Source organism: Pogoniulus pusillus, chromosome 38 (genome assembly GCF_015220805.1).
Source record: "Pogoniulus pusillus isolate bPogPus1 chromosome 38, bPogPus1.pri, whole genome shotgun sequence".
In the NCBI taxonomy this organism is placed as follows: domain Eukaryota; kingdom Metazoa; phylum Chordata; class Aves; order Piciformes; family Lybiidae; genus Pogoniulus; species Pogoniulus pusillus.
Genome location: NC_087301.1, coordinates 6,330,749 through 6,352,094, shown reverse-complemented (window position 1 = coordinate 6,352,094; position 21,346 = coordinate 6,330,749). Strand labels below are relative to the sequence as shown.

General features: G+C 61.3%; 1 protein-coding gene across 6 annotated transcripts in view; it reads left to right on the top strand.

Annotated features, from left to right (window-relative positions):
• Positions 1–21,079, top strand: part of CEP164 (centrosomal protein 164) — a 38,538-nt gene extending 17,459 nt beyond the window's left edge. For 4 of the 6 annotated variants that reach the window (XM_064173162.1, XM_064173160.1, XM_064173161.1 and 1 more), the window contains 22 exons: positions 779–865; positions 5,461–5,546; positions 5,641–6,741; positions 8,084–8,290; positions 9,692–9,823; positions 10,340–10,556; positions 11,136–11,213; positions 11,454–11,585; positions 12,252–12,374; positions 12,750–12,884; positions 13,526–13,609; positions 14,350–14,418; positions 14,696–14,874; positions 15,346–15,472; positions 15,848–15,915; positions 16,070–16,277; positions 16,678–16,785; positions 17,747–17,861; positions 18,406–18,732; positions 19,564–19,630; positions 19,966–20,076; positions 20,754–21,079. In XM_064173162.1, coding sequence (XP_064029232.1) covers positions 779–865; positions 5,461–5,546; positions 5,641–6,741; positions 8,084–8,290; positions 9,692–9,823; positions 10,340–10,556; positions 11,136–11,213; positions 11,454–11,585; positions 12,252–12,374; positions 12,750–12,884; positions 13,526–13,609; positions 14,350–14,418; positions 14,696–14,874; positions 15,346–15,472; positions 15,848–15,915; positions 16,070–16,277; positions 16,678–16,785; positions 17,747–17,861; positions 18,406–18,732; positions 19,564–19,630; positions 19,966–20,076; positions 20,754–20,853 — 3,861 coding nt within the window. In that variant the 3' untranslated portion in view covers positions 20,854–21,079. The remainder of the gene's footprint in view (positions 1–778; positions 866–5,460; positions 5,547–5,640; positions 6,742–8,083; positions 8,291–9,691; positions 9,824–10,339; positions 10,557–11,135; positions 11,214–11,453; positions 11,586–12,251; positions 12,375–12,749; positions 12,885–13,525; positions 13,610–14,349; positions 14,419–14,695; positions 14,875–15,345; positions 15,473–15,847; positions 15,916–16,069; positions 16,278–16,677; positions 16,786–17,746; positions 17,862–18,405; positions 18,733–19,563; positions 19,631–19,965; positions 20,077–20,753) is intronic. The other 2 variants (XM_064173159.1, XM_064173164.1) reach the window with 2 other exon arrangements.
• The last annotated feature ends 267 nt before the right edge of the window (positions 21,080–21,346 follow it).

The window sequence follows — 21,346 nt, the reverse complement described above, 5'->3', positions numbered from 1 at the left end:
TGGGCTGTGGCACTCGTTCTGAGCCTTGCAGGAGGAGTGAGGCTCAGCTCCCTCTGCTGCCATCTGTGCCCAGCACAGGTTCTGTAAGCAAACTCACACCCAGCCCAGCTGCCCCTGCTGCTTTGTTCTGCTCCTTCTGGTGTTTGTCTCAGCTTGTGCAGGGCTGGGCTGGAGGTGTGATGCCAGCTGCCAGAGTCGGGCTGGCAAAGGCTGCAGGGTCAGGGGAGAGGAGGGGCTGGCTCTGGAGCCTTGGTTTCTGTCTGCCACCACCCTCCTGCCATGGGAAGGGCTGGGCACGAAGCAGGGGGTCTGGATGTGCCTCTGGCAGCCAGGCACAGCAAGGTGGACTTTTGAAGTCCTCTTAGGAGCATGGCACTGCTCTGTGTGGCATTACCCAGTGCTGTGGTGGGCAGGGTGAGCCTTGTGGAAGGAGCAGAGGGCAGCAAGAGAGAGCCTCGTGTCAGGGTTGTCTGGGGAGCACTTCTCTGTCCTGCCCATGCCAGCTGCTGCCTCCTGTGCAGTGCTCTTTGGTCCTTCCCGTGGGGTTCAGCCTCTGCTCCTTCCCCGTGTCACAGAGAGGTGGTAGGGGCACCAGCTGGCACCTGCCTGGCAGTGCCCAGGTGAGGCTGCAGGAGTCGGAGCCATGCAGGCTGTAACCTGTGTCTCCTCTCAGCTCTCCAGGGGGTCTGGATATGCCTCTGGCAGTCAGCTGGCACCTGGCTGGCAGTGCCCAGGCGGGGCTGCAGCAATCAGAGCTGTAACCTGTGTCTCCTCTCAGCTCTCCAGGGGGTCTGAGGGCAGCGCTGGTGAGGAGGAGCTGCAGGGCTGCAGGCGCCGGGACCGAGAGCAGCTGCAGCCTGCAGAGGTGAGTCCCAGAGAGCAGATTGGCAAGGGGCAGGCAGCTGGTGCTGTGCCCACCTCCTCCAGTCCCACCACCCAACCGTGCAGCCCTGGCACAGGCCAGCAGTGGCATCCTGCACTTAGCAGGTTGGCTGTGGGAGAGGAACAGCTCTGGCAAAGTAGGTCAGGGAGAGCTGCGGGCAGGGAGTGCCGAGAGGGAAGGCAGCAGGGGTGGCACAGCCTGCTGCAGGGGCCTGGCACCTCCTCCTGAGGGCTGGCTGCTTGGCTAGGAGACACAGCTCCTGGGGGTGTGGGAGGGGAGCCCTGAGGAGGGGGAGATGCCCAGCAGCATCCCTTCATCTGCGTGGGAAGCTGCCAGTGCCATCTGCCAGGGGCAGCAGAGGTGGCAAGGCCAGCAAATGGCTGCAGATGTCCTGAGTGATTGGTGTGAGCAGAGACCCTGTGCTGCCTGTGGCTCCTGGGCACTGCCTGCTGCCCAGCCTGCTGGGGTGGCTGCTGGGCACTGCCTGCTGCCCAGCCTGCTGGGCTGGCTCCTGGGCACTGCCAGCTGCTCAGCCTGCTGGGGTGGCTCCTGGACACTGCCTGCTGCCCAGCTTGCTCAGGTGGCTCCTGGACACTGCCTGCTGCCCAGCCTGCTGAGGTGGCTCCTGGGCACTGCCTGCTGCCCAGCCTGCTGAGGTGGCTCCTGGGCACTGCCTGCTGCCCAGCCTGCTGGGCTGGCTCCTGGGCACTGCCTGCTGCCCAGCTTGCTCAGGTGGCTCCTGGGCACTGCCTGCTGCCCAGCCTGCTGAGGTGGCTCCTGGGCACTGCCTTCTGCCCAGCCTGCTGGGGTGGCTCCTGGGCACTGCCTGCTGCCCAGCTTGCTCAGGTGGCTCCTGGACACTGTCTGCTGCCCAGCCTGCTGGGGTGGCTCCTGGGCACTGCCTGCTGCCCAGCTTGCTCAGGTGGCTCCTGGACGCTGCCTGCCCAGAGGTTGTGGGAAGCTGCTGCCAGAGCTGGTGTCTGTGCTGGCAGCAGGAGGCTGCTGCTGCTGCCCTTCACTCAGGAGGTGGTGGAGGTGCTGGCATCCTGCTTTGCTGGCCCTGCTGCTGCTCTGAGGGGGAGGCAGTGGCCAGGAGCCATCCAAACTGGAGGCCACTGGGATCCTGCTGAGGCTCCCTGGCAGCTGTGCTGTGCAGGGGGAGGAGATGGTTCTGCTGTCTGCCATCCTGTGTCCACAGCGTTGGCTTTATCCCACGTGTGAGGTGTCCCCATGTGGGACACAGCTCTGCCTGCCCCCCTGAGGCCACATCTGGAGTCCTGTGTCCAGCTCTGGGCTCCCCAGTTCAAGGACAGGGACTTGGCTGGAGAGGGCACAGCAAAGGGCTGCAGAGCTGCTGAGGGGCCTGGAACATGTCTGAGCCCCTGGGGCTGCTTGGTCTGGAGAGGAGCAGGCTGAGGGCATCTCAGTGCTGAGCAGTACTTCAAGGGTGGGTGCCAGGAGGATGGTTCAGTGGTGCCTGGTGATGGGCACAGACTGGGACAGCAGAAGTTCCCTCTGGGCATGAGGAGGAACTTTAAGTGTGATGGAGCCCTGGAACAGGCTCCTCAGAGGTGGTGGAGTCTCCATCTCTGGAGGCTTTCACAGCCCACCTGGATGTGCTCCTGTGTGACCCTCTCCAGGTGTCCCCTGCCTTGGCAGGGGCTTGGACTCAGTGATCTCCAGAGGTTCCTCCCAACCCCTGCTGTTCCCTGGTGCTGTGATGTGGGCAGGCCAGGGCAGGATGTGGGCAGGGCTGGTTGCTGCACTGGGGATGCTGAGGGGCAAGGCTCTGTCAGCCTTCAGCTCTGCCTTCCCCTCCCCAAGCCCCAGCTTGAGCTTCCTGCAGCTGCTGGTTGCTGGCCAGGGGCTGCCCTGCTGGCCAGGGTGCAGCTCAGCAGCACTACCCTTGGGCTGCCTGCTCCTGCTCCCGGGGAGGTCTCCTCCCTGTGGCTGCCTTCTCCCCTGTCCCAGGCAGCCGTGGCAGGAGCTGCTGGGAGCCAGGAAGCGTTTGCTGAGCTCCTGGGTTCTGTGGAGCTGGAGTCATTAGTTAAAGCAGGGCAAGAGGGGGCCTGGGAGAGCTCTGGCTGGGCTGATGTGATGGAAGGTGACAGCACTTGCAGGGAACCCTTCTGCTGTTTGCTCTGCTGCTGTAATTGGGTTGTGGGCTTGGCCCTGCTCCACAGCACAGAGGTTGGCCTCATCCCTCTCTGCTCCCCAGGAATTTGGGAAGGAGCTGCTCTGCTGGGCTCCAGCACCTCAGCAGGCAGCCTGAGCCCTCAGTGGGGCTGGCAGCTTGAGGAGCTCTCCCCGGGTGAGGAGGGCAGTGTGGGGACAGAGGCTGCTGGCAGACAGGGGTAAGGAGCTGCTTCAGGGGCAGATGTTTGCTGTTTGTGTTTCAAGTGCTTGCCAGGTCATAAAGCAGGCAGCTGAGGCTGCTCAGGAGGTGTTCCCAGGGGGGCCTCAGTTCAAGTGAGATGTTGAGGTGCTGGAAGGTGTTGAGAGAAGGGCAGCAAGGCTGGGGAGGGGCCTGGAGCACAGCCCTGTGAGGAGAGGCTGAGGGAGCTGGGGGGGTGCAGCCTGCAGCAGAGGAGGCTCAGGGCAGAGCTGATTGCTGCCTGCAGCTGCCTGCAGGGAGGCTGTAGCCAGGTGGGGTTGGGCTCTGCTGCCAGGCCTCCAGAGTCAGAAGAAGGGGACACAGCCTCAAGCTGTGGCAGGGCAGGTTGAGGGTGGATGTTGTTAGGAAGCTCCAAGTGCAGGGTGCTGCACTTTGGCCACAACAACCCCATGCAGAGATACAGGCTGGGGTCAGAGTGGCTGAGAGCAGCCAGACAGAGAGGGATCTGGGGGTGCTGATTGATACCTGCCTGAACATGAGCCAGCAGTGTGCCCAGGTGGCCAAGAGAGCCAGTGGCATCCTGGCCTGCATCAGCAATAGTGTGGCCAGCAGGAGCAGGGAGGTCATTCTGCCCCTGTACTCTGCACTGGTTAGACCTCACCTTGAGTGCTGTGTTCAGTTCTGGGCCCCCCAGTTTAGGAGGGACATTGAGATGCTTGAGTGTGTCCAGAGAAGGGCGACGAGGCTGGGGAGAGGCCTTGAGCACAGCCCTACGAGGAGAGGCTGAGGGAGCTGGGATTGGTTAGCCTGGAGAAGAGGAGGCTCAGGGCAGACCTTATTGCTGTCTGCAACTACCTGAGGGGAGGTTGTGGCCAGGAGGAGGTTGCTCTCTTCTCTCAGGTGGCCAGCACCAGAACGAGAGGACACAGCCTCAGGCTGTGCCAGGGGAGATTTAGGCTGGAGGTGAGGAGAAAGTTCTTCCCTGAGAGAGTCATTGGACACTGGAATGGGCTGCCCGGGGAGGTGGTGGAGTCGCCGTCCCTGGAGCTGTTCAAGGCAGGACTGAACGTGGCACTTGGTGCCATGGTCTGGCCTTGAGCTCTGTGCTAAAGGGTTGGACTTGATGATCTGTGAGGTCTCTTCCAACCTGATGATACTGTGAGACTGTGATACTATACTACTATGAAGTTGTTGTCAGAGAGAGTGATTGGCACTGGAATGGGCTGCCCAGGGAGGTGGTGGAGTGGCTGTGCCTGGAGGTGTTGCAGCCAAGCCTGGCTGGGGCACTTAGTGCCATGGTCTGGTTGGTTGGGCAGGGCTGGGTGCTAGGTTGGGCTGGCTGAGCTTGGAGCTCTCTTCCAGCTCTCTATGTCTGTGATTCAGCACAGGCCAATCTCTGGGTGAACACTGGCAGGTGTGGGGCAGTTCTATGATTCCAAGAAGTTGTTGGCAGAGAGAGTGATTGGCATTGGAATGGGCTGCCCAGGGAGGTGGTGCAGTGCCCATGGAGGCTGCCCAGAGGAGGCTGATGAGGCACTCAGTGCCATGGGGCAGTTAATCAGAAGGTGTTAGGTGCTAGGTTGGACTCAATGATCTCAGAGGCCTTTCCCAACCTGGTTAGTTCTGTGGTTCTGTGAATGGCTTCCTCAGCAGCAGCCACACTGCTGTGCTGGTGGAGGAGTGGGAAATCCCTGGGGGGTGACACTGTGACCCTGGGGGCCACTGTGCAAGGCAGGGCTGAGCCCTGCTCTGGGTTGGGTCACAGCCAGGTAGCTCAGTGCTCCTAGCCCACAGCACAGTGGTTTGCTTTCTTGGCTGTGACATTCTTCCTTCAGGAGGTTTTTATCTTCCCCTCTCAGGGAGTTCAGTGATCCTTGGGTGTGTAAAGTGACCTTCAGCAAAGCCAAACCTGTGCCCAGAGGGCTTGGTGCTGGCAGGGAGCTCATCTGTGCTGCCTAAGCAACCCCAGGCTGTACCCTGGCACACCCTGCAGAGCTGAGCTCCCAGACCTCTCTCTGTGCTGCTCCTGTGCCCTTTGGAGCCCTTGGTTCCCTGCAGGAAGGAGGCTGCCACGTCCAGCTGGGCCTTCCTCAGCAGCCTGAGGATGCTGTTTGGTCCTTGGGCTCGGTGCTGAGGCACTGGGCTGGAGCTGTGCTGCCCTTCAGCAGAGCCTCTGCAAGGTCCTGAGGGGCTGGGCTGGGGCAGGGGCAGCAAAGGCCTCACTGTTTGCTTCTACCTGCAGGGCCAGGAGCTGAGAGAAGAGGGAAAAGCCCAAAGCAAAGGCAGTGTAGAGGAGGAGCAGAGCAGAAGAACAAGAGCTGCAGAGAGGTATGGAACCTTCCCTGCCTTGGCTGCCTGCAGCAGCCTCTGCCCTCTGCTCTCTGCTCATCTCTTCTTCTGTCACCTCTTTTGTGCTGCCAAGTGAGGGGGGACAAAGTGCTGCTGAAACCCCAGAAGAGAAGCATTTTGCTTTAGAGGAAGCCAGTCTGGAGGAAGTGGTGGCAGAGGAGCTGGAGGAAGGATCAGAGAGGTCAGTGGATGGCCAAATCAACCCTGAGGAGCTGAAGGAAGGATCAGAGGGGTCAGTGGATGGCCAAATCAACCCTGAGGAGCTGAAGGAAGGATCAGAGGGGTCAGTGGATGGCCAAATCAACCCTGAGGAGCTGAAGAAAGGATCAGAGGGGTCAGTGGATGGCCAAATCAGTCCTGAGGAGCTGGAAAAGAGACCAGAGGGGTCACTGGATGGCCAAATCAACCCTGAGGAGCTGAAGAAAGGATCAGAGGGGTCAGTGGATGGCCAAATCAACCCTGAGGAGCTGGAGAAGGGACCAGAGGGGTCAGTGGATGGCCAAATCAACCCTGAGGAGCTGAAGGAAGGATCAGAGGGGTCACTGGATGGCCAAATCAGTCCTGAGGAGCTGGAAAAGAGACCAGAGGGGTCACTGGATGGCCAAATCAACCCTGAGGAGCCAGAGGAGGGAGCAGAAGGGTCACTGGATGGCCAAATCAATCCTGAAGAGCTGGAGAAGAGAGCAGAGTGGTCACTAGATGGTCAAATCAGTCCTGAGGAGCTGGAGAAAGGATCAGAGGGGTCACTGGATGGTCAAATCAACCCTGAGGAGCTAGAGGAGGGAGCAGAGGGGTCACTGGACAGCCAGCTGAAGCCTGAGGAGCCCCAGGAAGAAGCAGAGGGGTCACTGGAGAGCCAGATGAAGCCCAAGGAGCCCCAGGAAGGAGCAGAGGGGTCACTGGAGAGCCAGCTGAAGCCCAAGGAGCCCCAGGAAGGAGCAGAGGGGTCACTGGAGAGCCAGCTGAAGCCTGAGGAGCCCCAAGAAGGAGCAGAGGGGTCACTGGACAGCCAGCTGAAGCCCAAGGAGCCCCAGGAAGGAGCAGAGGGGTCACTGGAGAGCCAGCTGAAGCCTGAGGAGCCCCAGGAAGGAGCAGAGGGGTCACTGGACAGCCAGCTGAAGCCTGAGGAGCCCCAGGAAGGAGCAGAGGGGTCACTGGACAGCCCACAGAACATGTAAGGGCTTGCCTGAGTCCTGGTGCTGTGAGCATGCCAGCTCCTGTTCCCCAGTGTGGTGTTTGCAGCTAGTGTGTGAAGTTGGCACAGCAGGAGGAGTGGTCTGGGGGCCCAGCAGAGCTCAGCCTCTCTCTTTGCAGATCCAGGCAGTGTTTCTCTGCCAGATGCCAAGCAAGCAGCAGCCTGCCCTGGGCAGGGTGAGGGCAGCAGCTCTGTGGCACAGGACTCAGTGGGGTGGAGGAAGAGCTGTGTGCTCTGTGCCTGGAGAAACCTTCTCCTCCTCCTCACTGGTGTCACTGCCCAGGCTGGAAGTGCTCAGCCTCCTCTGCACACCCTCACACACTCTCCTGAGGTCACCAATGCTGAGACTGGGGCAGGGGCCAACGAAACCCCACCGAGTGCCCCCTCTGCTGCAGCCCCTGGGGGCACTGAGTGCTGGGGAGGTGAAGGGCAGGGCATGGGAGGGCTCCCTGCAGGAGCCTGAGGGCTCCTGCTGCACTGAGGGGATGCTCTGCAGCTCTGTGCCCACAGTTCCACTGCCACAGGAGGGCCCAGCAGAAGGGGTGGTGGCCCTGGGGGCTGCCAGGTGACAGAGCAGCAGCTGCAGAGAAGCAGTCAGTGTGTGCCAGGGCAGGGCAGTGGAGAGCAAAGCCTTGCTGTGGAGAGCAGCAGTCTCTGTTGGGTGGTGCCTGAGCCTCTCCTGGACCAAGAGCAGGGCAAAAGGAAGAAGATGATCCAAAGGTGGAAGGGGCTGAGAGGCTTTGCAGGGCAGCCTGATGAGTGCCACCACCTGTGGGCACCTCTGCAGCACTGCTGGGGGCAGTGTGGGTGAGGCAGGGCCCTGCTGGTTGCCTCTCTTGTTCTTTCCTCTGATGGCTGCACAAGTGACCTTTTCTCTCTCACCTGAGGCTGTCACTGCTGTTTCCCTGCCTCCTGGCAAGCCAGGAGTGCCTCTTGCAGCACACTGAGACCTCCCTGCTCCAGCTGGCACACAACTCTTCACTTTCCTCTCCTTCCTTCCCCTTCAGCCTCCCCCAGACCTCAGCAATTTGGGTCCCTGCTGCCCACAGCTGGGGCTGCAGTCACAGCCTGGGCTGCCAGAGGTGCACTGCCAGTGCCTGGGCTGCAGACAGGTCCTGGTGCCACCTGCCCTTGTGCCTGGCAGCTCATAGCTCCCAGAACCTCCAGGAGGTGGGACCAAGGTGAGCTCTGCTGGGGCCAAACCCCAAATCACTCAGACCCTGATGCTGTCTGGGGGGGGGGGGGGGGACAGCTGTGGCTGTTCCTTGCTGGTGCTCAGTTTTCTGCCACCTTTTTGCCAAGGAGCTTTCCTTTTTGCTAGGCAACTCGAGGAGGAAACCAAACATGAGAAGTCCTTGACCCAGCCTGGGGAGGAATCCCTGGAGGTTGTAGCCAAGGAGCTGGAGCAAGAGAAAATGCAATTGTTGCTAGCAAAGGAGGAGAGAATTCATCGATTCCAGGAGGAGATGAGGCAGCAGGAGGAGGAGGAAGCTGAGAAGCTTCGTCAGCAAAAAGAAGAGGCCCTCAGGTATTTCCTTTTGCACTTCCCCTCCCCTGCTTCTCCCCCTGGGGCCTTTCCTAGCTGTGATTTCACTGCCAGAGGCCACAGGCTGGGGCTGTCACCAGCCACTACCCTGCCAGGGAGGCTGTAGCCAGGTGGGGTTGGGCTCTGCTGCCAGGCAGACAGCAACAGAAGGGGACCCAGCCTCAAGCTGTGCCAGGGCAGATTGAGGGTGGATGTGAGGAGGAATTTGTTGTCAGAGAGAGTGATTGGCATTGGAATGGGCTGCCCAGGGAGGTGGTGGAGTGGCTGTGGCTGGAGGTGTTGCAGCCAAGCCTGGCTGGGGCACTTAGTGCCATGGTCTGGTTGGTTGGGCAGGGCTGGGTGCTATGTTGGGCTGGCTGAGCTTGGAGCTCTCTGCCAACCTGTCTGATTCTATGAGTCTATGAACTGCCCCCAGATCTCTTGGCTGCTTTCATAGAATCATAGAACCAAGCAGGTTGGAAGAGAGCTCCAAGCTCAGGCAGCCCAACCTAGCACCCAGCCCTGCCCAACCAACCAGACCATGGCACTAAGTGCCCCAGCCAGGCTTGGCTGCAACACCTCCAGCCACAGCCACTCCACCACCTCCCTGGGCAGCCCATTCCAATGCCAATCACCCTCTCTGTGAAGAACTCCCTCCTAACATCCAGCCTAGACCTACCCCAGCACAACTTGAGACTGTGTCCCCTTGTCCTGTTGCTGGTTGCCTGGCAGAAGAGGCCACCTCCCACCTGGCTACAGTGTCCCTTCAGGTAGTTGTAGACAGCAATGAGCTCTGCCCTGAGCCTCCTCTGCTGCAGGCTGCACACCCCCAGCTCCCTCAGCCTCTCCTCACAGGGCTCTGCTCCAGGCCCCTCCCCAGCCTTGCTGCCCTTCTCTGGACACCTTCCAGCACCTCAGCATCTCTCTTGAATTGAGGGGCCCAGAACTGGACACAGCACTCAAGGTGTGGCCTGAGCAGTGCTGAGCACAGGGGCAGAAGAACCTCCCTTGTCCTGCTGCCCACACTGCTCCTGAGCCAGCCCAGGATGCCATTGGCTCTCTTGGCCACCTGGGCACACTGCTGCCTCATCCTCAGCCTACTATCTATCAGACCAGAGGAGCTGATTTCAGTTCCCTGGGGTAAAAGCCAACCCCAGGTGCCAGTTCTGGTGGCACAGAGCATGTTGAAAGATGTGACACAGAGGTTTGGTGCTCAGGGGCTGCATCTCCTGTGCCAGCAGCTGGGTTCTGAGCGTGCAGAGGAGAGGTTATGGTCTGGAGCCCCTTTGGGCAGGCACAGCCTGTGGGAGCAGCAGTTGGTCTCCAGACAGGAGGAGGACATCTGAAGATAGCAAAGCCTCCATCAACCTGATCTTTTTTCCTCCCTGGCTGCTCTTCTCTCAGAGTTCTAAAGGAAGACCTGGCCCAGCTTGCTGAGGAGGAAGAGCTGCGTGTCAGGAGGGAGGAAGCTGAGAGGCTCTCGGGGCTGCGAGCCAGGCTGGCTGCAGAGACCAGGGCAGAGGAGGAGAAGATGAGGTGAGAAGCTTTGAAGCTTTGCTGCCATCCCTGGGGACACAAACTCTGCTGGGCTGGGAGGGAAGCCCCTTGCATGGCCCCAGTGCCCAGGCTGTGGAGGTGCCTGCCCTCCTGGGCTCCCCACAGCTGCTGCCCTGCCTTGGTGGCAGGTGGGAGGCTCTCAGTGTGACCTGCCTGTGCAGGGCAGCTGCCTGCCCGTGGAAGGCAGAACTGAGGGAACTCAGTGGTCCCAGCTCTGCTCTCCTGGAGCTGAGGGAGTTCTGTTGGGTGTCTCTGAGGGTTCTTCAGGCTTGTGGCAGCAGTTGGGGGAGGCAGAGAAGCAGACACTGGGAAATCTGTAGTTGTTACTTCACTTAGCTGGAGCTTGGGCTCCACCTGACTGCTTTGCTGTTGGCTTCCAAAGCCTCAGCTGATGCTGTGCTTCTCTCCTGGCTCCTGTCCCATCCTGTGGCAGGGTCTTCTCTTGGCTCTGGCATTCTGACTTGCTTCTGCCTGTTCTTGTTTCCAACCTGCCAGGGCAGAGCAGGAGGCCACGCTGCAGAGACTGAGGGAGGAGTGGGAATCCCAGCAGGCAGCAGAGAGGGAGAGCCTGGGGAGGAAGCAGCAGCTTGACTTGGAGAAAATGAAGCTGGAAATGGAGGAAGCTCAGCAGAGAGAGATGACTGAGCTGGAAGAAGAGAAGGAACAATTCCTGAGGGAGCTGAAGGAGAGGTTGGACAGGGAAAAGAAGGAGGTGAGATCTCCATTGGCACCTAGGGGCAGACCCACGCTGTTCGTGCCAGCCTGGCTTGGTGGCAGTGCTGGGGTGGTGAGATGCATTACACCTGCATGGGCTCTAATCCTGACTGGCACAAAGGGAGGGTGCTGGGCATGCTCCTAGAGGTGGGACTGAGGTGGGGAGGAGGAGGAGGAGAATTCCACCCCAGTGCCCATTCCAGTGCTGGTTAAATAACCACCACTGCAATGGCCACGCTGCAGCTGAAGGAGGGAGGCAGATGCCATATCTCTGCCAAACCAAACCACACCACACCACTGATGGGATCACAGCAGCTCCTTGGCTGCTGCCCTGCTCCTCCAGAGAGCCTGGGGAGCTCCTGGGTGGAGGCAGCTCCTGGTCCTGCCAGCACAGGGTACCTGAGATCCATTCCTGGGAGGGAAAATACCTGGAGAGTAAAGGCACTTAGTATGGTTTGAGAAGCATTTGGCCCTTGTGCTGCTGGGTGCCCTGGGCAGAGGCTGACTGCAGACTCATCTCTGTAGCATGTCCTGCACACAGCTGCCCCAGCAGCCTCTCTTCCTCATCTTCCTGCAGGCAGCAGAGGAGCTGGAGAAACAGTTTGCAGCTGAACTCCAGCAGCTGAGATCTGCAGCAGAAGAGAAGCATCCCAAGGTAGAAGGTGGTGCCCTCGGAATGGAAATGGGTTTGGCCCTCACTGCTGTCCCCAGAGGTGGCCTGAGAGGCTGCCACTTAGTCCTCTGCACCTCCTAACTGTGCTGCTGGCTTGGCTCAGCACTGGGCTGTGCTCCAGACTGCAGGGCTGGTCTGTGCCATGCTGCTTGCTCTCTGGAGGAGGGCACTCGCTGTCTCCTCAGGAGGGTGGCACCTCCCTGAGGGTGGCTGTCTCAGCAGGGCACTTCCAGCCTGCAGACCCAGCTGGCAGAGGCACAGAGCAGTGAGGAGGCTCAGCTGTGTGAGGCCTTGCCGAGGGCAGAGCAGAAGGGGCAGAGAAAGGCATTCCATCTGGCCGAGTACCAGCGGGAGGCAAGTGCCCACCTGGGGCTGCCCAGCTCCGGCAGCAGCCACCCCTGCAGCGTCTCACCTCAGCCAGGGGATGGCTCTGTGCTGCCCAGGCCACAGCCTGGTCCTCTGCAGGCTTCTCTGGACTGCAGTCCTGCTGCTGCTGGGCTGAGAGGTTCCTCTCCTGGGGGGCTGCTGTGGAGCAGTGCTGGGGCTGGGAGGGACAGCTCAGGGTTGGGGTTCAAAGGGACAGGTCAGTGCTGGGGCTGGGAGGGACAGGTCAGGGCTGGAGTTCAAAGGGACAGGTCAGTGCTGGGGTTCAGAGGAACAGCTCAGTGCTGGGGCTGGGAGGGACAGCTCAGAGCTGGGGCTGGGGGGGAACAGCTCAGTGCTGGGGCTGGGAGGGACAGCTCAGTGCTGGGGCTGGGAGGGACAGGTCAGGGCTGGGGCTGGGAGGGACAGCTCAGGGCTGGGGTTCAAAGGGTCAGGTCAGTGCTGGGGTTCAGAGGGACAGCTCAGTGCTGGGGCTGGGAGGGACAGCTCAGTGCTGGGGTTCAGGGGAACAGCTCAGTGCTGGGGCTGGGAGGGAGCAGCTCAGTGCTGGGGCTGGGGGGAACAGCTCAGTGCTGGGGCTGGGGGGAACAGCTCAGTGCTGGGGCTGGGGGGAACAGCTCAGTGTCATCCCTGCAGCTCAGTGAGCTCATGAGGGAGAAACGCCAGGAAGTGGAGAAGGAGCACGAGAGAAGAATGCAGAGGCTGAAGGAGGAGCAGCAGGCAGCCCTGGCTCGGGCTCGGGAGCAGTATGAGCAGGAGGTACTGTGGGGGAGCAGTGGCTCTGGGGGGCTGAGCAGTGGCTCCTGCAGGCCTTGCCACTGCTGCTTGCCAGGCCTGCTGCCTCAGCTCTGAGAGGCCTCCTTTCTTTGAGGAGAGCAGGGCATTGTTGCTGTGGTGTGAGCTGAACCCAGGCTGGATGTGACAAGGGTGAGCTGCCAAAGCATTCCCTGTGCAGGCAGCTTCCACCTGGCTGTGGACTTCTGCAGGAGGGAGATTGCTCCTGCTTTTGCCCTTGACTCTAGCAGGGCCACTGCTGCACCATAGCTAGATGGCTTTTAGATGCAGGCAGGCCCTGCTGGCTTGCTGGAGGAGCCTCTGCCTCCCTCAGAGCTGCTCTTGTTCCTTGGTGCCCAGCAGGAGCGGAGGCAGCGAGCGGAGCTCTGCGAGGGCCTGGCTCAGCTCCGGCTGCTCAAGGAGGCAGAGGTCAAAGCTCTGCAGGCAGAGCTGGACCAGAGGCTCACTGCACTGCAGCTCCAGCACCAGGAGAAGGTGAGGAGAAGGCTCTGACTTGGCTGCTTGGGGATGGCCTGGTCCCTGTGACACTGCTTCACAGGTTGCATCGGGTTGGGAGGGACCCTCCAAGGGCATCTTGTCCAACCCCCTGCAGGCAGCAGGGACAGCTCCAGCTGGAGCAGGCTGCACAGGGACACAGCAAGGCTGAGCTTGGCTGGCTGCAGGGATGGGGCCTCAAGCACAGCCCTGGGCAGCCTGTGCCAGTGTCTCAGCAGCCTCCCTGTGCACAGCTTCCTCCTGCTGTCCAACCTAACTCTGCCCTGCTCCAGCTCCAAACCATTGCCTCTCATCCTGTCACTCCAAGCCCTTCTGCACAGTCCCTCCCCAGCCTGCCTGTGAGTCCACTTCAGCTACTGAAATGCAGCTCTAAGCTCTCCCTGGGCCCTTCTCCATCCTGAGCAGCCCAAACTCCCAGCCTGTCCCCGCAGGGGAGTTTCTCCAACCCTCTCATCATCTTGGTGGCCTCCTTTGGGTTCTCCCACCTAAGTGAGGCTGCCACTTTCTGGTGCCACAAGTGGCAGGTCACACTTCCCTGGTGCTTCTTGTTCCTCCTGGTGCCAGAGCTGTACCTGGTGAGTGTGGAATTTGGGCTGCTCTAACTCAGCTTCTCTCTGCAGGAAAGGAAGCTGCAGGATTCAGAAAGTGAGCTTGAAATACGCATGAAGAACATCCAGGCCAGATCAGCTCAGCTGCTGAGCCAGGTGAGGCAGCCCTGGGGCCCTGCCTGGGCTGCTCCTCTGCCTGTGCCACTCTCAGAAGTGCTCAGCCAGGGCCTTTGATACTTCATCCCAATCAGAGCAGGGCTGCTGGTGCAGTGGGGGTGGTGCTCTGGGTTGTCTCAGTGCTCTGGGAGGCAGGAAGTGGCTGTAGGAGTGACAGAAGGGTCAGAAAAGCCTTTCAGGGTGGTGTGTCCTGCTCAGCATCACTTTGAGTGATGGTTTCAGTCAATCCCTTCCCTTTCTCCCTGCTGCTGTGGAAAGGGAAGGAGTGTGTCTGGATCTTGGGCAGCAGAGCAGGAGAGGGAAGCACTCCAAACACTCCTGTAGAGCTGGCAGAAGTCCCTGGCTGATGCCCTTGCCTGTGCCAAGGGCTGCAGGTGCCCTTGCTTCTGTCAGCTCTTGCTTCTGTCAGCCCATCCTGAGCAGCACTGGAGTGAGCAAGTGAAAAGGTGGAGAAATGCTGGAGGCAACCAGAGGCTCCAGAGCTGCTGCAAGAGCTGGCCCTGTGCTTGGGAAGCTGCCTCAGCTGGGCAGGGCTGCTCTTCCCATGGGAATGCCATGCTCCAGCTTCTTGCCTGAACCCAAGGCAGGGAGGGGAACCTGAGTGTGTGTGTGATGGAACAAAGCAAACCTGACACCAGCCCTCAGGGATTTGGAGACTTGGGGCTGGCCTCTGACCTTGCTCCTTGCTCTGCTGCTCATCTGCTTTCTCCTCTGTACAGGAGGAGACTCTGAGAATGAAGAAGCAGCAGCTGCTGGAGGAGGACAGAAGGGCTGAGCTGGAAAGAGAGGTCTGTCTGCCTCAGCTCTGGGCAGCTGCTCTGCTAGAGCTGTGACTCTGGGAAGGCAAAGCTGCTTCTGAGCTGAGGCTGAAGATACCTCCCTGCCTCAGCCCAGAGAGCCAACCCCACAGGGAGCTGCTGCAGCTCCCAGCCCTTCCCGGGGCTGCCTGTGGTGTGTGCAGGGGGAGCTCTGGGCCCTCCAGGGAGGCAGCAGCCAGCTCTTGCCTGCTGGCTGGATTTGGGTGTTGGGCAAGCTGGTGTGAGGGATTGGTTGGGTTTCTCCTAGGATGCTGCCTCGGCCTCTCGGCTGCGCCTGGAGGAGAGCAGGAAGGAGCACTGCAGCCTCCTGGAGGCCACCCGGCGGCTGCGCAGGGCTCTGGAGGAGCTGCAGGACCAGAAGGCAGAGCTGGAGGCTCAGGTGGAACTGCTGCAGGCCCGGAGCCAAAGGCTGCAGAAATACCTCAGGTGTGTGTCAGCAATTCCCTGCACTGCAAAACAGCTCAGTCTCTCCTCCCCCCCGGGCTCTGTGGGCTCCCTTCCATCCTACCCCTGTGGTCCTTCCACTGCCTGCTGAGGGCACAGGGCTCCTGGGCTCCCTTTCCAGGTCTAGCAGTGTAGATCTGTCCCTTTGCCACTCCTTTGTCCTCTCCACCTCTGTCCTGTGAGGTTACTGAGATGCTTAGAGCAGGGCACTGAGCTGCAGAGGTCGCCCTGAGGGAGCTGAGCTCCTGGGTCAGGGGATGCAGGGACAGGTCCCTGCCCAGCCAGGGCTCCTGCTGGACATCACAGCACAGGCCCTGTCCTGCTGGTGCCTTGCACATCCCTGGCCTTTCCCTCCTGGAACTGGAGGCCACTCTGGACACCACTGAGGGCAGATGCCTGGGCCAGGTGGTCCTGCAGGCTGAGTGCCACCACTGCTGCCTTCTCTTGTGGCAGTGAGCTGGAGGCAGCTGTCAGGAGCAGACAGGAGGCTCTGAAGGAACTGGAGGCAAAAGAGGGTATGGAATCTCCAAGGAGAAAAGCTGAGCTCTGTGTTGAAGACCTCCAAGAAGCTCCTCAAGCTGTGAGTCAAGCAGGTAGAAGGTGTCTGACTTGAGCTGAGGCTGCAGCTTCCAGCTCCTGCTCCTCCTGAGTCACCTCCCCTGAGCTGCACTGCTGCCTGCAGGGCAGCCCCATGGCTGGGGTGGGGGCTGCTGCTGCTGCTGCCTCCTGGTGGGGGAGGCAGTATGGGATGCTTGGAGCCAAAAAGCAGGGCCTGAGACAGGGCTGGAAACATCTTCAGTGCTTCTCAGTCACATCAGGAACGTCTCTGGCACTGCTTTTGGGCCTGGGCAGTGCCACGGTGATATCATTCTGGGAGTTTCACCCCCAGTTGGGTTCCTGAGGGGGGGGGTCCTGGGGTTCAGTTCTTTGTTATTGAAACATTTCTCCTCCTCAGCACTCGTCCAGAGAAGCTCCTTCCCCACCCTGCCCCAGCCATGAGGACAGTGACTCCCAGTTTGACCAGTGAGTGCCAGCTGTGCCAGCTGTGCCAGCTGCCCCCGCACAGCGCTTCGGCTCCGGGCTTGGTGCCTGCTTTGCCCACTGTGCTGAGAAGCCTTTTCTGGGGAGGGGGCTGGTGGGACAGCAGCCTGCCAGCAGCAGCCCTGTCCCCATGCAGCCTCAGGAGCCTCATCAGCGCCGAGAGCCTCTCCCTGCACAGTGCCAAGGAGTTCCTGCGGCGCCAGGCCCGCTCCGTGCGCCGGCGGCACACGGCCCTCAGGGCTGCCAAGCAGCAGTGGCACCAGGACCTGCAGAAGGCCCAGGAGGTGGTGCAGGACCCTGACACCTCCCAGCTCCTGGGGGACATCCACAGGAACCTGGAGGAGGTGAGCCCTGGAGCCTGCCTGTGTCCAGGCATTGTGGCTGCCCAAAGGAGCCTGCAGCCCTGGCATCGGTGCCTGGCTCTGCAGCTGCTCTGGCATGGGGTAGGGTGGATGGTGACTCCCTTCACTGGTCACACAGGGTGCCCATGCTGGCAGAGCCAGAGCTGTGGGATGGGGGGCTTGGAAGGGAAACCTTTCCCTTGGGCTGTCCTTTCTCTGAGGCACAGACTCTGCCCTCTTCACTCCCCACGCCCTCAAAGACCCAGCAGCAGTTGCCCTCCAGCCCAGATCTCCCGGGCTGAGCAGAAGTGAGCCAATGCCAGACCCCATGGGCACCACCAGGGACTGTTTCCTGCCACCCCTGTTTCATTTTCTCCCTGCCTTGGCTGTTGCTCCTCTGCAGGAAGCGAAGCAGCTGGACAAGATGAGGTCGGTTATGCGGAAGGGGCAGCTGCTGCTCAAGAGGAAAGAGGAGAAGCTGAGCCAGCTGGAGTCCTCCCTGCTGGAGGAGGTGACCCCCAGCAGCACTGCTGCCTGTCCCTGCCAGCTGGAGTCCTCCCTGCTGGAGGTGGTGACCCCCAGCAGCACTGCTGCCTGTGCCTGCCAGCTACAGTCCTCCCTGCTGGAGGAGGTGACCCCCAGCAGCACTGCTGCCTGTCCCTGCCAGCTGCAGGCTAGCTCTGGTGGAGGAGGTGACCCCCAGCAGCACTGCTGCCTGTCCCTGCCAGCTGGAGTCCTCCCTGCTGGAGGAGGTGACCCCCAGCAGCACTGCTGCCTGTGCCTGCCAGCTGGAGTCCTCCCTGCTGGAGGAGGTGACCCCCAGCAGCACTGCTGCCTGTGCCTGCCAGCTGCAGGCCAGCTCTGGTGGAGGAGGTGACCCCCAGCAGCACTGCTGCCTGTCCCTGCCAGCTGCAGGCCAGCTCTGGTGGAGGAGGTGACCCCCAGCAGCACTGCTGCCTGTCCCTGCCAGCTGCAGTCCAGCTTGGGTGGAGGAGGTGACCCCCAGCAGCACTGCTGCCTGTGCTTGCCAGCTGCAGGCCAGCCCTCCCCACACTTCTTGGCCTCCTCCCTAGGCTGGAGTCTCCACAGGGCTTGTGGTGCTCATGAGGGGGCTTAGCTGGTGGCCAAGGGCCAGAGGTGGACTGAGAAAACCCTTTCTGTGAGGGCAGAAGGTGTCTGAGGATGGTGGGAGTGGAGGCTTGGTGATGGAGCTGGACACAGCTAGGGAGAGCCCAGCCCAGGCAGCAGCCTTGAGGTCTGCTTCAAGCACAGAGCCCTCTGACTGCTGCCATTCCCCTGGCTGCTGGCCTCAGCCCCTAGTGCACAGAGCCCAGGCAGCCTCCTGACCTCCACTTGTAGCTGCTGGGAGCTGCAGATCTGTCTGCCCCTGGCCTCTGCCTGCCCAGGCAGAGCTGCAGTGGCTCTGGCAGCGAGCAGCAGGCTCCAGCTGTGCTCTTCTCTCCTCTGAGCAGCTCTCAGATGAGGACAGCCTGAGGAGTGCTGTGTGCCAGAGGGTGGTGACTTTTGATCTCAGCAGCTCCGAGGACACCAACAGCTCCTCCACTAGGAACCTACCTCAGCCCAGCTGTAAGTGCCTGCCAGGCTGCACCTGCTGTGCCCAGTGCCTGGCACCAAGCCCTGGCTTCCCTCACCTCTCTGATGCCCCTTCTGGGCTTCTCCCTGGTGCTCCTGAGCGACTTGGGCTGCTCTGCTGTCTGTGAGAGGATTTGACATCTGGTGGCAGAAAGGAGGAATGGGACCAGAGAGGTGAAGCTAAAGCTTGGTGTCCTGTGCCAGGGCCTCACCCTTGGAGCTGGCTGCCGTGCTGGGGGGCTCAGCACTCTGCCAGGGGGCTTGGTACAGCAGAACAGGAGGGAGGGAGTGGATGTCAAGCACACACTGGCACACATCCAGTCTTGCAGCACTGGGGGGGTCCTGTCCCTGCTGTCCTGGTTCTCCTCCACTTTGTGCCCACACAGCCTCCAAGGCACCAATCTTGGCAGCCTGCATCTCCTCTGGATGCCGGGGGGGGGGGGAGGTTTGCCTCTGTCCTGCTGACCAAACAGCTCGGGGGTGTGAGCAGCTCCCCCCTGCCTTCCCAGTGACCCCCTCCCTCCCCTCTCTCTGGCAGTGGATCTCAGAGCTGGTTTGTGCCCTGCCCTGCAGCTGGAGAAGGTGCAGAGCTTGAGGACCCCTCTGCAGCGCATCAACAGTGAGCTGAGCTCGGTCCTGGGCGTGCTGGACTCCCTGAGCCACCACTGCCCCCTCCTCACCTCCACACCCTGCACTGCTGCCCCTCTGCCCACCTCTGCCTCCCTGGCAGGACTTCAGGCACCTGCTGGGGTGTCTCTGGCAGATCAGTGGGCCTGGGGCCCTGGGCTGAGCTCTGCTCTGCCTTCGGCAGCTGGGCAGTCTGCGGGCAGCATCCCAGCAGAGAGCTGGCACAAGTATGGCTCAGGTAAGGCTCCTGCCCTCAGCCCAGCTGCTTGCTTGCCTGTGGCTCAGCATCTCCCAGCCGTGCCAGGTGGAGCTGTCTCACCCTGCCAGCACTGCTGCTGGGAAGGGTGCTCAGGGGGCTGCCCCTGCCACCCCTGCCATCCCTGCCACCCCTGCCACCCCTGCTACCCCTGCCATCCCTGCCACCCCTGCCATCCCTGCCACCCCTCCCACCCCTGCCATCCCTGCCACCCCTGCCACCCCTGCCACCCCTGCCATCCCTCCTACCCCTGCCACCCCTGCCATCCCTCCTACCCTTGCCATCCCTGCCATCCCTCCTACCCCTGCCATCCCTGCCATCCCTCCTACCCTTGCCATCCCTGCCATCCCTCCTACCCCTGCCATCCCTGCCACCCCTGCCACCCCTGCCATCCCTCCTACCCTTGCCATCCCTGCCATCCCTCCTACCCCTGCCATCCCTTCTACCCTGCCACCCCTGCCCCCCTTGCCACCCCTGCCACCCCTCCTATGCCTACCATCCCTTCTACGCCTGCCACCCCTGCCATCCCTCCCATCCCTCCCATCCCTGCCATCCTGCTTCAGCCTTCCACATACACCCAAGGAGGGGGCTGGGAGGCTAAGGGAGGGAGGGGGGAGCCAGCCCAGCCCTGCTCCCCCAGAAGCCTCCTGTGAACTGCAGCTGAGGGTCACCATCTCTGTTCCCTTGGCACTGTGCTCACAGGTGGCTCAGCTGGCAGGGCCAGGGTGTCTCTGGCAGAACAAAGGCAGTGCCCCCAGCTCTGGAGTGTTGCTGGGGGGGCTGGGGGCTGTGTTTGAAATGTCTCTTTCCCAGGTGGGTCCCCATTGCTGGGTGGAAGTTCCAAGCCTCTGGAGAGCAGCCTGGGCTATGTTCCTGCAGGGTATGTGAGGCTCTGCCTTCAGCTGTGCTCAGCATTTCTCTGGAGTGCTTCCAGCACCACCAGGGACTGCAAGTGCCTGGCACTGGGCCATGCCAACTCTGCCGTGCTGGGCAGTGCTGCCTAGGGGCTGGAGGGGAGGGAGATTGGGAGGTTGTCATCTGAACCTTCCTGGTGCTGTGCAGAGAGAGCAGGAGCAGGAGGAGGAGAGCAGCCTGGTAGCAGGTGCTTGCTGCAGCATTTCTCTGTGCCGAGGCCCTTGAGGAGGTTGCTTTGTGCTCGTTGGGGCTGCCTCCAGGGGGAGAGTTGCCCAAAGACCTCCTCTTGTGTGCCAGCAGGGAGCAGATCCGGCGGCTGCAGCACTCCCGGGGCTCAGACAAGATGAGCATCCAGGTTATGATTGACACCAACAAGAAATGGCTGAAAGACTTCCAGAGGGATTCCAAAGTGTATCCTTTGCCTGGCTCTGGGCTCTGCCCCCAGCTTGCTGCAGCAGGTAGGGCACAGCAGGAGCCGAGCGACTCAGGAGCACTGAAGGGCAATTATGGAGCCTGTTTCAGTGCCCCTGCAGAGCTGAGCTTCAGCAGCTCCAGCAGCTCCAGCAGCAGTGACCTCTTTGCTCTCTGGGAGCTCTGCCTGAGCCAGGAGCCTCTGCCCGGGCTCTGCTGTGCCAGGAGGCTCTGTGGTGACACAGCTCTGCTGTGATGCACAGCACTGGGGAACGTCAGCAGGGCTACAACAGGGCACAGCACGGGGGAGGGCACCCAGTCTGCTGCTTTTGGTGCCCTTGATCCAGCCCCAGCCATGCTGGGCACTTGGCTGTGGGCAGCAGTGCCCAGGAAGCCTGGAGATGCTGTTGCTGCACATGGCTGGATCCAGGGAGTGAGGCCTCTCTGGGCCATTCCAGGGCTGTTAACCAGGCTGTGCTGGGGCTGTGGGTGTCTGCTCAGCACTGGCACTGGCAGCAAATCTTCCTCTGCACACTGCTCCTCCGAGCCCCCTGCTGCCCCTGGCACTCAGCAGGCTAAAGCCAGCACGTGTGCCAGGCTGGCTTCTGCCCCTCGGTGCCCATGCTGGCTGCTGCCTGGCTCATTCTTCCTGGGCTTTTCCTTCACCATGCTGCCAGACCTCTCTTCCCAGGAGCAGCAAAGGGCCCTGCCAGCAGCCCCAGCCTGCTGCAGCTGGGTCTGGATGAGAACAGGCACATCAAAGTGCTCCACTACTGACAGCTGAGCCCAGTGCCCACCTCGGGTGGCGGCGGTGCCCAGCCAGCTCCGCTCTGCCTTTGTGCTGTGCCCTTGGAACAGTCTCTTTAGCAGAGAGGGGTGGGGAAGGAAGAAGCAAACTTCCCAGGTGGATTCTCCTAATCCTCTAACGTGTCCAAATAGACTTTACAGACTGCTTAAGCCAGTGGTGCAGCACCGAGGCTCCAATAAATCAACACAGCTCTCATTGGTATTCAGTGCTCGCCAGCAGGGCTGTGAGGCACACAGGGCTTGGAGGAGCTGCTCAGGGGGAGGAGGTGGATCCAGCTGAGCCTGTGTCAGGAAATGAGCCCGCACTGATGCCCAGCAAATGCTTCACCGCAGGTGGGCCAAGTCCTCTGGCCCGGCTGCCAGCAGGGGAGGCAGACAGCAGAGTGTGGGGCAGGGCAGAGCCTGGCCCTCAGGAAGTGTTGGTCTCTGTCCGGGTGGAGGCAGCAGGCACTGAGGCAGGAGC